At 44.8% G+C, this 14085-nt stretch overlaps 1 protein-coding gene across 4 annotated transcripts in view; it reads right to left on the bottom strand.

The window, feature by feature from the left end:
* The window catches only part of NIT1 (nitrilase 1), an 86801-nt gene extending 72758 nt beyond the window's left edge, over positions 1–14043 (bottom strand). The window contains exons 1-2 of one of the 4 annotated variants that reach the window (XM_078671366.1): positions 14021–14043; positions 2789–2893 (exon numbers count right to left, since the gene is read on the bottom strand). Coding sequence is in view for 3 of the 4 variants with exons in the window: in XM_078671363.1 (XP_078527489.1) it covers positions 2789–2893; positions 13796–13797 (107 nt within the window). In the remaining variant the exon portion in view is untranslated. Of the gene's footprint in view, positions 1–2788; positions 2894–13521; positions 13541–13795; positions 13950–14020 lie in introns of those variants that run through there. The other 3 variants (XM_078671363.1, XM_078671364.1, XM_078671365.1) reach the window with 3 other exon arrangements.
* Positions 14044–14085: the final 42 nt, after the last annotated feature.

Raw genomic sequence — 14085 nt, 5'->3', positions numbered from 1 at the left:
AAACCACAAGTGGCTAGCAAGTTCTTCAATTTTAATTTTGTGGATAAAAAGCACATTTATTTTCTCACTGGGGTTTGATGGTGTAGGTGTCTACACTATATTAAGTGTTGTTTGTCTCGGCTTACTATTTCATGAGTAACCATACGTTTGTGGTATTCATGGAAGAAAAAGCACTGTTACTTGTCGTTCAGTCTTTTCTTTCCTTTCCACTTCATGAGAGAGAGTTGCCGATGATGATAACTGGGTGAACTGGCAAATTGTTAGCCAGCGACCCGATCGGTGGTTCTACCGTGAGGTACTCTCTCTCTTTTCCCACATATTTTCTTTACTATATGTTGAGTGGGATTCTTGGATGGTAGTTGACATGTTCCATTTCTTAGTAAAGTAAGACACCGCGACCTAAGCATATTGTTGTACTACACAAGAGTATGGGTACTGTATAAAATTGGGCAGTCCCACTTCTTAGGTCCAGCAGTAACACATTTATTAGTGTCTTGAGGGTGAGGCCACACTTTGTGTATTGGATGTTAAAGGGAGGAAGACCCCCGACCGCAGAGGTAAGTTGGGATATAGGTGGGTCGTAGGGGCACTGTTGGTTCAGTTCACCATGGCTCAGGGGCTTCGGGTGCAGGGGTCCCTTTCAATGTTGGAGTCTTCTTACTAGAGCAGGTTGCTGTCAGGGGAGCCTCTGGGTTCACACTGCAGGTGCCGTCGTGGAGGGCAGGAGAGGCCAGCCACCACTGGACACGAGGTCAGGATCGCCGAGGAGACTTCACTGCACAGGTGAGCCACTCGTGCCATGGCCATCGGGTGCAGAGTGGGCATGAGAAGTGGACACGCCTGGATCTGGAGTCCTTGGAGTAGGTTTCTTCAGGACAGGTCCGCTGTCTACGGGAGATTGGAGTCTTTTTCTAAAGCAGCAGTCCTCCCAGGGGTTTCAGAGGTTGCTGGCTTCAAGACAGGTCGCAGTCTCACACAAGCTGGAGACAGGCTGGTCGTCTTCAGTCTTCTCTGCAGGGTCGTCTTCTTTCTTCTTAGGTCGTCGCAGATCTGAGTTCCAGGTCTAGTGGGGGGGGGGAGGTTATGGGCACCAAAAATACTAAATTTAGGAGGCTTTTTAGGGGCGTAGCAGGTAGAGTCAATGGGCACCTTACCTGGGGTGACTACACCCTCTATCTCTATTATGCCACCCTGCTGTAGGAGGGGGCATAGACCTAGCCCTGATTGGAGAGGTCTACCCATCTTCAAGATGGCGGGAACTGAAAGTTGGGCTTCACCCCGCTTACCCCATCTTAGGGGTGGGGTCGCATTACAGTGGCGGCAGGCTTTTGATGCTCCCCTCTTCAAGCACTAGCCCATGCTGGGGAGGAGGCATGACACCTTTGCCCAAGACGTTCAGTGTTTCTGGTCCCAGAGAACAGGGGCTCTGTACCGAGGGGCCCAGAAAGATGGCTGGCTGTCCACAGCCGGTTCGAGCCCACACCGGGGTTGGCAGGTTTTCAGGGGGCAACTCTGAGGTGCCCTCTGGGTACACGGTACAATAATTCCCACACAGGCATCAGTGGGGATTTATTTAAAGGATTAGTTTGGTACCAAACATTCCTGTGTTCAGTGAAGCCATCATGGTGCTGTGGAACTCGAGTTTCCAGCGGATGTACTCTCTATGGCTTCACTGGCACTTACAATATCAGGAAATTGACCCAAATACTGTAGGGGAACATCTGCTCATGCAGATATGCCCTCACCTGTGGTATAGTGCACCCTGCCTTAGGGCTGTAAGGGGTTTCTAGAGGTGTGACCTACATGTGCCTTGAGGCAGTGATCGTTGGCATGGCGCCCAGACAGGATGCCATGTCGACTTTGTCATTTTCTCCCTCACAGGGGCATGCAAGCTGCAAAGGAGGTGGCATGGTCCCAGTGAAGGGGATTCCAAGGGACCTTCTTCAGCTCTCGGGCCCTAGGTACTCAGTTTACCAGCTACTAGGGACTTACAGGGGGCAGAAGGGCAAGTTAGGGATTTGTTTTTAGGTAAGGATCACTGGCCCAGAGTACCTGGTTGGCAGGGAACCTGTGCATTTAATTTGAAACCACATCAAAACCAGGCAAAAAGTGGGAGCTAACCATGCAAAAGCGGCACTTTCTCACCCTGTCCTTGTTCTGTTCTTAGAAAGGATGCTGAAAGAGTAACATGGCAAGATATTATTCATGCTCAAACACAAATTAAGAACAAAAGCCTAAATTTGAAACATAAGACTGTCAATTAGCTATTAAACTGAACTTTATATATAAGCCAAACGTTAAAAGACGGAATCCCACATTCTGTTTGTTCTCCTTCTATTTTGCAGATGTCACCTTGATTGGCTGATCCTTTAATGTAAAAGTGATGTTGTTTTCAAACCTATCTCCCATCTAACATTCTTTCAATACATACTTTTTTTATGTTTAAGAAAACTAAAGAACAATGTCGTTTTAGGATTACCTGAATAACTTCTCAACAGCATTAGACGTTTGTTCTAAGCACAATATAAATACTGAACATTAAAATACAAAATAAAAAGGTTTTGGGGCAACTTGTAGGTCTTCAATTAGAGCAAAATGGCAATAAAATAAGCATGTACTTATATCAACAACAAAATGTATAATCTACCTGCTTCTGAATGTTAATTACCTTCTCTAAAACAACAGTAACTTAATAACTGGTCCTTTTGAGTGTTATTCATTGCCGTCTCTTCCCCTTATATTTACTAATAAAATACTAAGAGCACATAAAGCCTATGTGTAATGGTACCTGTAGGGAGGTATGTCAAAGACAACTTTTGTCAATGGTCCTCGTGGGGCTTGCAGAAAGATCTTGCGCAAAATCTGTGCTTGCTTCTGTATAAATAATCCTGTCCTAAAAAAATAAAGCACTTTTTACATCAATTTCTATCAGACTACTACAACATCACTTTGACATAACTACAGACAAATAAATAACTCCCTTGGCTAATCACATGCTTTTATGTGAGTTAGTTTTCAGAAGGAGAAATGTACCTGAAAACACAGAAGCGACTCCTGAGTTTTTTAAAACAGCTTCAAATAATTCTAGCAGTTCTTAGGCATAGTGTATATTTCAAGAATGATTTCCGGTGCATGGCTTATTCCACGATGTGGTCCTCTGGAAGTATGGAGTGCCTCTGAAAAGTACTAGGGTGGAATCAGTGATACTTTCTCCCTTGGATTAAGAATTTTTGTATTGCAATGCTGGGAGGGGAGGGATGGGGAGAGGTGCAACCACCCCAGGAAAAAGCTCTGAAGCCCATAGACTAAGATATACATTCTTTGGGGCTGATTTACAAAGGGCCTCGGCACTCATGGCGGAGGCCCCAGAGTCATGGTGGGTGCAGGGGTGCACTTGAGGCGGGTCCTCTGCAATGGGTAACTGCAGTACGGAGGTCCTGCCACGAGTGCGGGACCCCTCCCAGGAATGCAGGATCCCGACCACGACTGTGGAGGCCCTTTCTGTTAGTCACAGAGAAAGCTTCTCCATAAGCCTGAAGAAATGTATTACACACCAGAGACCTGTTCCTGTGTCACTTAGATCATTTAGTTACCATATTACCAGCTGCCCTGAAGTCATGTACAGAACGGATTACAACAAAACATTCCTCGCAGTCATAACTTGATGAAAGATCATTTCCAGAGAGTCAGTGAATTACAGAAGTTGGTGGATGCTGAAGCACTTGCTTCCCTTCACGTAAGCGGAATAGAAGTATTCCCTCAATATTCTTTCAATAAAATATGCAAAATATGCACTTGGTCTAGTAAAAACTGAATTTCTTGTCTAGCTAAGCAGAACCTTAGCCACATGAAACCATTGTCATGGACTTCAAACTCGTACCAGAAACACAGCTCGCAGCTGTGATGTAGCAGCAGGCCATTTGTATCTCACTCAGACATATAACGTATTGTAACTACATTTATAAAACACTTATTAATCTGGACATGGCTTTGGAGATCTTCACAGAGAGCAGCTGGCTTCTCCGAACCCAAGGTAATAAGTAAATCCAGAGGGTATTGATGTTTAATGATTCTTGTGATTAGTCATTTGTTCTCAGGTAACCTTTGTCTACATTTATTTATGTTTCTTTGTGGTAGATTAATTAAATAGGAGTTAGGTGTGATCGTTAGCGGGGTATAGCAAAAGGCAACAAAAAGGTGACCAATCCAGCTTTCCAAAGGGCCTTCTACTGCGCTGCAACAAGTGTCACTACTTTTTATCAACTTTGAACCATTTCAGTATTCATTTTTTGGGGGGGTAAAATGAGCAGATTATGCTGTAGATGATGGATTATGTGGCAAATCTATAATTATGCTAAAATCGCTGCAGCCGCACAATTGCATAATTCCAGTGGCCGGAGCATAATGGCTGTAATGCTTGGACTGCAACTTTTGTCCAAGGCATCCGAGGAGAACCACACTATATTTTATGGTATGCTGACGGCTTGGCTTTTGCAGCTGAATGGAACTGGAGGTTGCTGAAATCATTCATCCAAATTAAAACATACCATTTACAATCATTAAGGATGAACTGTAAGGTCCAAGTAGGATGCTTTCTTTAATTCCAGGGGATAAAGCGGTCCCTTAATCTTCTTTCATTCTGTTTTTCAAAAAAGGGTTTTATTTTTAACATCATGAAAACAGATGCTTTTATTTTAGCAAAAACTGACTTCTGTTTATATTAGTTTGCTTCTGCAGTTGAGTGCAGCCATGTTTGGGGTGGGGCTTGTGGGCCTTGAGAGTCTGAACATGGCGCCACGGTCAAAGGTGTGGCTAAAAACATAATATTCTGTATGTTTTTTAAGTATTCCACCGCCAGGTAGCTATATATGAAATAACAGGCAACTTCAGTGAAAAAAACATTTTAAAAGTGGTTGCTCAGTGGGAAATGCACAATTTAAATTATGAAACCTTTATTAGTTAATGGACTGCAAAGGTCTGCGAGTAACCACAGAGCCACAGAATTAAATCTACGTTGGTGCAGTGGAGAATAGCGACTTGTGTATTTTTAGTGCTACAATGTCACAGCTTGTGACAGAAAGCACTGTGCGATTAATTTTTTTAGACTTGCATAACACACAGTACTAGATAGACTGCTACAAAATGTGCAAAACGTTTTATGATAAAATGATGCTTCTAAAACATAAATTTTAGTAATACCCAGACCGTACATAATGCAATTTTTTTTACATAACTGTCCCTTTAACACTTCCTCAGGGCCATAAGCGCTATGTAAATATAACCACAATTAAAAGCACACACTTCGCAGCTTAGTTGTTAACTCTTTACACTACCACTAAAAAAACAATAACTCTTTGTCATCATAAAGCTTTAAGTGATTTGATCAATTGGCTCCCATGCATCCTTTACATTTGCAAACTACCCTTTACGTTTGCATATTAACTCTTTGGGAACATTTACATTTCTGTCAGGCAAGCAGCACACTGGAAGAAAGGCGTGTTTAGCTTTTCTGCCAGGCTTCGGTCTCATAGCGCAAGTGTCCCTAAATTACACCCCAGCTGAAGCATTTTAACTATCAGAATTAACCGTCTGGGGACGATTGTCTTTTTCCAAAACGAAGACCAAATGTTTTGGATTCCAGGCAGAAGTGAGGCTGCGGAAAGCACGCCCCCTTCCCAAGACTCCACGGCCCGCCTGTGGGTATTACCACACAGATTGAAGACCTCTGCACTACAGGGTCGTTTTAACAGAATAATGAAACAAGCATTTGCAATGCAATAGGTCTCGCATTAGGAAAGTTTGAGGTATTGGTATTGTAAATGACACATTTTTTATTTATGTGTTGGTTTTGTAAATAGCGAAATTAATAGCTTTGTCATTTACAATGCCAATAGTTTTAACTTTCGCAAACGTGACACCTATAGCATTTGTAATGCAATATGTGTTGTATTTACATGACTTAGATGTATTAATATTACAAATAACAATGGCTTTAATTTTTTTAATAATTAATACTTAAATAAGTTATTGTAATTTATAATGGCAACAGCTTAAACTTTTGTAAATAACATTTGGGAAGATTATGTTCAGTGTATTTTATTGTGATGAAAATCCAAGAACAGAAGTGAAATATTAACATCTTTTTGTCACATTTGTAATAAAGCTTGAAACATTGAGAGAACATATTAGAACCAGTTGTTGTTGAATGGTTGCACAGAGTGATGCTGTGGCGTTCAGTGGTGCTGAGTGATGCTGTGGCATTCAGTGGTGCGGAGTGATGCTGTGGCATTCAGTGGTGCTGAGTGATGCTGTGGCATTCAGTGGTGCTGTGGCGTTGAGTGGTGCTGAGTGATGCTGTGGCATTGAGTGATGCTGTGGCGTTGAGTGATGCTGTGGCGTTGAGTGATGCTGTGGCGTTGAGTGATGCTGTGGCGTTGAGTGATGCTGTGGCGTTGAGTGATGCTGTGGCGTTGAGTGATGCTGTGGCGTTGAGTGATGCTGTGGCGTTGAGTGATGCTGTGGCGTTGAGTGATGCTGTGGCGTTGAGTGATGCTGTGGCGTTGAGTGATGCTGTGGCGTTGAGTGATGCTGTGGCGTTGCGGGATGCTGTGGCGTTGCGGGATGCTGTGGCGTTGCGGGATGCTGTGGCGTTGAGGGATGCTGTGGCATTGCGGGATGCTGTGTCGTTGAGTGGTGCTGTGTCGTTGAGTGGTGCTGTGGCATTGCGGGGTGCTGAGTGATGCTGTGGCGTTGAGTCGTGCTGTGGCGTTGAGTGGTGCTGTCACGCTGAGTGGTGCTGTGGCGTTGAGTGGTGCTGTGGCGTTGAGTGGTGCTGTGACATTGCGGGGTGCTGAGTGATGCTGTGGCATTGAGTCGTGCTGTGGTGTTGAGTGGTGCTGTGGCGTTGAGTGGTGCTGTCGCGCTGAGTGGTTCTGTGGCGTTGAGTGGTGCTGTGGCGTTGAGTGGTGCTGAGTGATGCTATGGCGTTGAGTAATGCTGTTGCGTTGAGTGATGCTGTTGCGTTGAGGGATGCTGTGGCGTTGAGGGATGCTGTGGCGTTGAGGGATGCTGTGGCGTTGAGGGATGCTGTGGCGTTGAGGGATGCTGTGGCGTTGAGGAATGCTGTGGCGTTGAGGGATGCTGTGGCGTTGAGGGATGCTGTGGCGTTGAGGGATGCTGTGGCGTTGAGGGATGCTGTGGCGTTGAGGGATGCTGTGGCGTAGAGGGATGCTGTGGCGTTGAGGAAAGCTGTGGCGTTGAGGAAAGCTGTGGGGTTGAGGGATGCTGTGGCGTTGAGTGGTGCTGTGGCATTCAGTGGTGCTGTGGCATTCAGTGGTGCTGTGGCATTCAGTGGCGCTGAGAGATTCTGTGGCTCTGAGTGATTCTGTGGCGCTGAGTGATGCTGCTGCGTCGAGTGATGCTGCTGCGTCGAGTGGTGCTGCTGCGTCGAGTGATGCTGCTGCGTCGAGTGATGCTGCTGCGTCGAGTGATGCTGCTGCGTCGAGTGATGCTGCTGCGTCGAGTGATGCTGCTGCGTCGAGTGATGCTGCTGCGTCGAGTGATGCTGCTGCGTCGAGTGATGCTGCTGCGTCGAGTGATGCTGCTGCGTCGAGTGATGCTGCTGCGTCGAGTGATGCTGTTGCGCCGAGTGATGCTGTGCGCCGAGTGATGCTGTGCGCCGAGTGATGCTGTGCGCTGAGTGGTGCTGTGGCATTGAGTGGTGCTGTGGCATTGAGTGGTGCCGTGGCATTGAGTGGTGCTGTGGCGTTGAGGGGTTGTGTTGGAGGGTGGAGTAGGAGGGTGGAGTTTTAGTTGGAGGGTGGAGTTGGAGGGTGGAGTAGGAGAGTGGATTTTGATTTGGATGGTGTGGTTGGAGGGTGGAGTTGGATAGTGGAGTTGGAGGGTGGAGTTGGAGGGTGGAGTTGTATTTTGAGGGTGGAGTTGGAGTCCGTAGTTGTAGTTTGCCGGTGGATTTGGAGGGTGGATTTGGAGGCTGGAGTTGTAGTTGGAGGGTGGATTTGTAGGGTGTATTTGGATGTTGGAGTTGGAGGGTGGAGTTGGTTGGTGTTTTTGGAGGGTGGATTTGTAGTTGGAGGAAGGAGTTGGAGTGTGGATTTGGAGTGTTGAGTTGGAGGGTGGAGTTGGAGGGTGGAGTTGGATGGTGGAGTTAGAGGGTGTAGTCGGAGGGTGTATTTGGAGGGTGTAGTAGTGCTTGGATGGTGGATTTGGATGGTGGATTTTGAAGGTGGAGTTGGAGGGTAGAGTGGTGGGCGGGTAGAGTGGTGGCGCTAGAGTGTGGGCGCTAGAGTGTGGGTGCTAGAGTGGTGGATAGGGTGGTGGTGGATAGGGTGGTGGCGCATAGAGTGGTGGTGCATAGAGTGGTAGAGTGTTGATGGAGAGAGTGGTATAGTGGTGGCGGTAGAAGGCTGTACTGTGTGCACTCTAACCAAAACGAATAGGTTAAGGAGGCTGTGTGGGGGGGCTACTGTTGTGCTAGTTATTTACAGACCTCTGCCTGTTGAGGAGTGAGGACCCCCCTGTTTACTGTCTTCAGCTTTGGGACGGAGGAGCAGGACAGACGTATGTGAAAGGAAGATGGGGAGATTGCATGGAGAGAGTTAGGTGGGGTGAGGGGGCATAGAGAGGGTTAGGGGGTGAAGAAATGGTGGGTGAGGAGATGGTAGAACGGAAAAGGGAGAACACTGAATGAGCAGCAAGGTGAGACACGGATACAACCATTGTGGTGAGAAAGAAAACAAGTATGTTCTATGACAAGACTCACACTTTCAGGAAATCCCTGTTGTGCTAGGGAATACGATGTAGATATGAGAAATGCAGATAAAACCCCAACGAGCCATGTGTGACAGCAAGGCATTGATACACGATGTTGAACACTGTCCTTTGTTGGCCTCAGCCCAGTTGTGCGTTTGTTTCAAGTGTCTGCTTTCCACCTCCTGTCAAAGGCTGGCACAGAATGATTTGGAGGAGGTGGGGGTATTTGAAGGGGAAGATATGAGGGGGGAGCGAAATGAAGCAGTAAGAGGAGCGAGAAAAATATGGGAATTTTAAAAGCAGCCATAGGAAAGCTGCGAATGAGTTTGCTGGGAACATTCTCAGATCGAAATGAACAAACAGGTTGGGGAAACTGAACGCACAAAGTGCTTGAAGTAAATAAAATGAATCAGGTGCCGCTAAGCATACATTAAAAGACCATTATTTGAAACGTGGTTACCCCCAAAAACATAAACATGTGCATAAATTGCAGCATCCGAAGTACTTCATTACACTGAAGAGCAAGCTAAATTAGACTGACCTGCAGCATGTAGGGGGCCGGCTCAGGCGTGTTTGGTGAAAAGTACTCGTAATGAAATAAAATAAATACATCGCATGAATGTGTTTTGCAATGAAAGCATGTTCAGGCACAAAGAAACATCCAGCCGTGGGTGCGAGCAGCACTGCACTGCAGAGCTGCGGTCGGACTGAGCACCATGATTCTGGGCAAATCGCTTAATCTCCCGTGCCTATTGGCCTCAGCCCAGTTGTGTGTCTGTTTCAAGTGTCTGCTTTCCACCTCCTGTCAACGGCTGGCACAGAATGATTGGGGGGGGGGGGGGAGTATTTGAAGGGGAAGACATGAGGGGGGAGCGAAATGAAGCAGTAAGAGGAGCGAGAAAAATACGGGAATTTTAAAAGCAGCCATAGGAAAGCTGCGAATGAGTTTGCTGGCAACATTCTCAGATCGACATGAACAAACAGGGTGGGGTGGGGAAACTAAACGCACAAAGTGCTTGAAGTAAATAAAATGAATCAGGTGCCGCTAAGCATACATTAAAAGACCATTGTTTGAAACGTGGTTAGAGCCTGGTGGGGGAGCCAGCGAGTGGGAGGGAGGGAGGGAAGGAGCATATGGGGATGGGGTGTGAGTGAGGGGGAGCAGAAGCCTTTGATGTGGTGTGCGAGGCCAAGCGCACACTGGAGAAGCGTCACGCTTGAAAAGTTAACATGCATTGTAGGAAATCCGGCTTGTTCAAGAGGCTTTAGTTCAACACAATAGTTTCGAGTAATAAATAACTCAACCTGAAAAGGGTTGTCACCGGCTGAGAGTATCTCACCAACACACACTCACAATTATATTACATGTTATCTAATTCTATTCTAGGGTCTCTCTACAGCAGAGGAACCACAGAAACAAAAAGGTACCTAATGCTTAGATCTCAAGTGATCTCATTATAATTATCTATTTTTTCTCTTCAATAACGTTCTCATAAAAGTTGATATTCGACAGGCATAAAATAAGTACAATTGTGAAACATCTGCTCACAACCCCTTCCTTCGACTTAGAGGATGTCGAGTATTGCCAGACCTCCCTCATGTGTAGTTGGGTAAACTCTTGGGAAAGACTTGTATGTACCATGCTGCAGGACTCTGTAGATACTAATATTGCTCCGGACTGTTACTAGGGTGACTTTCGCCCAGGAAGTTGCATGAAGCTGGTCGTCTTCTGTCTGTCCTAGATGATCTGAGATGTCCAGCCCACAGAGATGGGTTGGCGTGCTGCTATTATTACTTCTATCTGCCATATTTGTCACCACAGACTACTCCATGTATTACGTAGATTAATATGTCAGCATTGCAAGAATTGCACTAAGATTGCTAGAGTTGTATGTCTTAAACAGAAGCCAATCTATTGCTCTTGCGTCTTTCTTCTCCCTGTCTTAGAAGATCAGGTATAGTGGCTGGTCAGATTGTACATCCTGATCCGTTGGTGGATATGAGCTAATTTTCTTACGTTTGATCGTTCAAACAAGAAAATCCTTGTCGCCTAAAATGAACTTAACACTGGAGGTCATCTGGATGGTCCTCTGAAATGGGTGCTACTTCATACACAGCATAGCAGATCCATAATGTAGAGATATATTAAGCCAGCCACATTACTCTCGAAGCTATGGTGGCCAAAGTATCAAAAACCTATAATTTCCAAATAAAAAGATCATTCCCTACTTTGCTCTCTGTCATAACATACCTGTAGTTAAGGTTCTGGTTGAAGTCCAAAGTGGACAATGCAAATGCTGCATACCTGTGAGCCCTAGCAAACTCTTTGTCATGCTACAGCTCTTGCACAGCACATGTACAAGACATATTTCAGGCTCATCAAGACAATTGTTTTATCTCCATTTTCAGACTACTCCATTGGTCAACTGATAGAGAGTTTTATTAAGTCCATGCTGATAACACAGACAACTATACCATTGCTAGTCAGATGTGTTGGCAGCTATACTGGGGCAATACCAGCCTCTGCAGGCTAGTTCAGGATCAGCTGTTCCTAAACTGCCCACAGTGAACTTTAGTGATTGATCTTTTCCATCTGCTGCGCCCACTATTTGGAAAACCTAGCTGCTGCCCTTAAGAAGCAAAAGCTGTTTAGTTATGTCCTGGAGGAATTGAAAACTTTACTATCCACCAGCTTAATTTATTAAATGTAGTTGTTGCCATGCATTCTTACCAGTTCTTCTTTCCTCCTACTTTAATTGGATATCTGCTTCTCTCCTCTGATCCCTTTTCTTTCGAGGCACTGTTTAATCCCTAGCCATGAAGATTTGTGAAAGTGTGCTCTACAAATAGATTATAACATAACCTACTAATAAACTCATGATTGTTCACCTTGCTTCATTGCCTAACGTTCTTTGTTACCTCTGATGGTACCTCAACGACTCCCTTTCTCAAAAATGTAGTGGTACCCAAAGGATCTTCAGGTGGGTCTCTCATTTTTTTAAAATAGCACAGGAGTGTAAAAACAACCTTGTGCTCAGTTACAATCTTCAAGCGGATGTATCCTAATTGTAGTTATATAGTGCTTACTACCCCGACTTGGTGTTGAAGTGCTTTACGGCAAGCAACACACTACTCCGGAACCCAAGGTTAGTGGTTAATCAAGTGGTAATTGCGATTAATCATAGGCTCTACATTAAAAATTGCATGCATCTACACCAGTTACTTAGAGATAGATTACATAAATACCACTTAGGTGTAATCATTAGTGGAGGCGCTGTGGTTTCAGGTTTATAGTTGGTGAGAGGGATAGGCTGGCAGAAATTAGGTAATGTTAGGCCACATGGATAGAGTTTTAAAGAGGAGAGGTTGTGATCCATGAAATGGGGTGTCAGCCAACAATTACAATAAGAGAGTTTACAGCTGACAGGCATGAGATCGAGAGGAGGCTATACTCTGAAATAGAAGGTGTACAGAGGATGGAGTCCAAGAAGAGGGTCATTGAGGAAAGGAATGAGAGAAATCAAGCAGGGGTAGGTCAAGGCCAATTTTTTATACAGAGATTTAGGAGCTTAGTAGAAGGCTTTCTGAAATAGCAAGCAATCTGAGCATGTAAGCTGTAGAAAGAAACAACATTATAAATAGTGCTGCATATCCGGGGCAGACCGCTGAAACATACGAGTCAAAGTGTACACATCATTTAAAGATTAAGAGCTCCATCCTGCTGTGTGCCAAGCCTAGGGAAGCCCTTTTAAACACAATCTGGACTATCCTAACCTAGGTACATGGACTGTACGCTGCACACAGGGAGATGGAACAGAATAAGAAAAGGTCTCATTTAAATATCTTCCCTCACTATAATGTATTGAGATTTTTATTACTCACTAGAAATGAATGATTTAGCATGGGAAATGCCAATACGTAGTTAGAATGGTCCTTTGTTTGGTCCCCCAATCCCATTCCAGATTGCTTCTACAGCAGTGCAACCACTGATATGACGCTACCTACAGCTAACATCCCAAGTGTAGGTTGCATGTGGCCAGTGTAGTATATATATCAAATGTATAAGTGAAGCAGAGTAATGGAGGCCTGTAAGTTTAAGTGTATCAGGTAAGAAGCAGGAGGGAGAATACTTAGATATTGAACTGGGGACACGAGACGTGTCTCCTATAGAAATAAGCACTTTCTCATAGTTTCATCTTAAATTTAGGCTGCTTCTCTTCATTTTCTCACATGCTAATAAGCTTTTTCAGAAAATGTATACAAACACAGAGTAAGAACTGCCATCTGAATTACCATTACTCTCCCCATCGAATTATGTGTCTCTATCTTTCACTTGCAAAGGTGACATCACCTCTAATGCTATTTTCACAACAAATGCACCCTCTATCTCACCTCTCAAGTCATAGGTACGACAATCGCTTCTCAGAGACGAGCGAATAGAAGGCTTTATGACTTGATTATGTATCGTTTAGGTCGGTAACTTGCCCCACAGTTGGAGATCACCTTAGCTTAAGCGATGTGCCCAAAAATGTGCCCAGTTCCGAACTCGGCAGCTCTGGTTGTTAGGGAACATTTCATCTCCATACATATCTTTAAATATGAACACGTTTATGCCTGGAACAAAGCTAATGTGCTGCAAGTTTTGCTACAAAGGGCTGATTGATCAAAAGAAAGCTGTCACAGCCTACATACTTATTTGTTGAACCAGCACAACCAAAAAAAATCAGATTTAACAAACGATTCGCTTACATATTCCCGTTTTTACTAGTCTTTCCCTCTGTACTGTGTCGTTTCAGTTGTTTCTAAAAAAATACCTAATGAATGTTGTAATACCAACAAAAAAAAAACCAATTATTCATCTTAACCCCTTCGATGCTCATGACGGAACGGTTCCGTCATGAGCGTAGGTTGGCCTGTGCTCATGACGGAACCGTTTCGTCATGAGCCCGTTGGCTAATTAGAACGCTCAGCACAGCGCGAAAATTCGCGCCGCGCTGAAGCGGTTAAAAAAGTTAAGATTTACATTTGATTTCTGGTTCAGGGAGCCGGTATTTTAAAGGAAGATCCGAAAGTCAGTGGAAGCTTCTGGTGCCCATTGCTGTGAGGTTAAAGTCCTACCTCAGGACAGATGGGCGTTGAACTCTTAAAATCAGATTTCGCGGCCATCTTTCTTTGGGGAAGTGGTTAGGTTCAACGTTCTTAATTGCGTGCTCGAGACTGTCTTAAATAGAGGTTAGTTTCGAGATACCTTATATAGACTACAGACGAACATGCACTGTTTAAAGGGAAGAGGGGTGTGTCCAGTGCGGCACA

Source organism: Lissotriton helveticus, chromosome 12, assembly GCF_964261635.1.
Source record: "Lissotriton helveticus chromosome 12, aLisHel1.1, whole genome shotgun sequence".
Taxonomy (NCBI): Eukaryota; Metazoa; Chordata; class Amphibia; order Caudata; family Salamandridae; genus Lissotriton; species Lissotriton helveticus.
The sequence above is the reverse complement of the archived record's forward strand: the minus strand, read 5'-3'. Positions and strand labels throughout refer to the sequence as shown.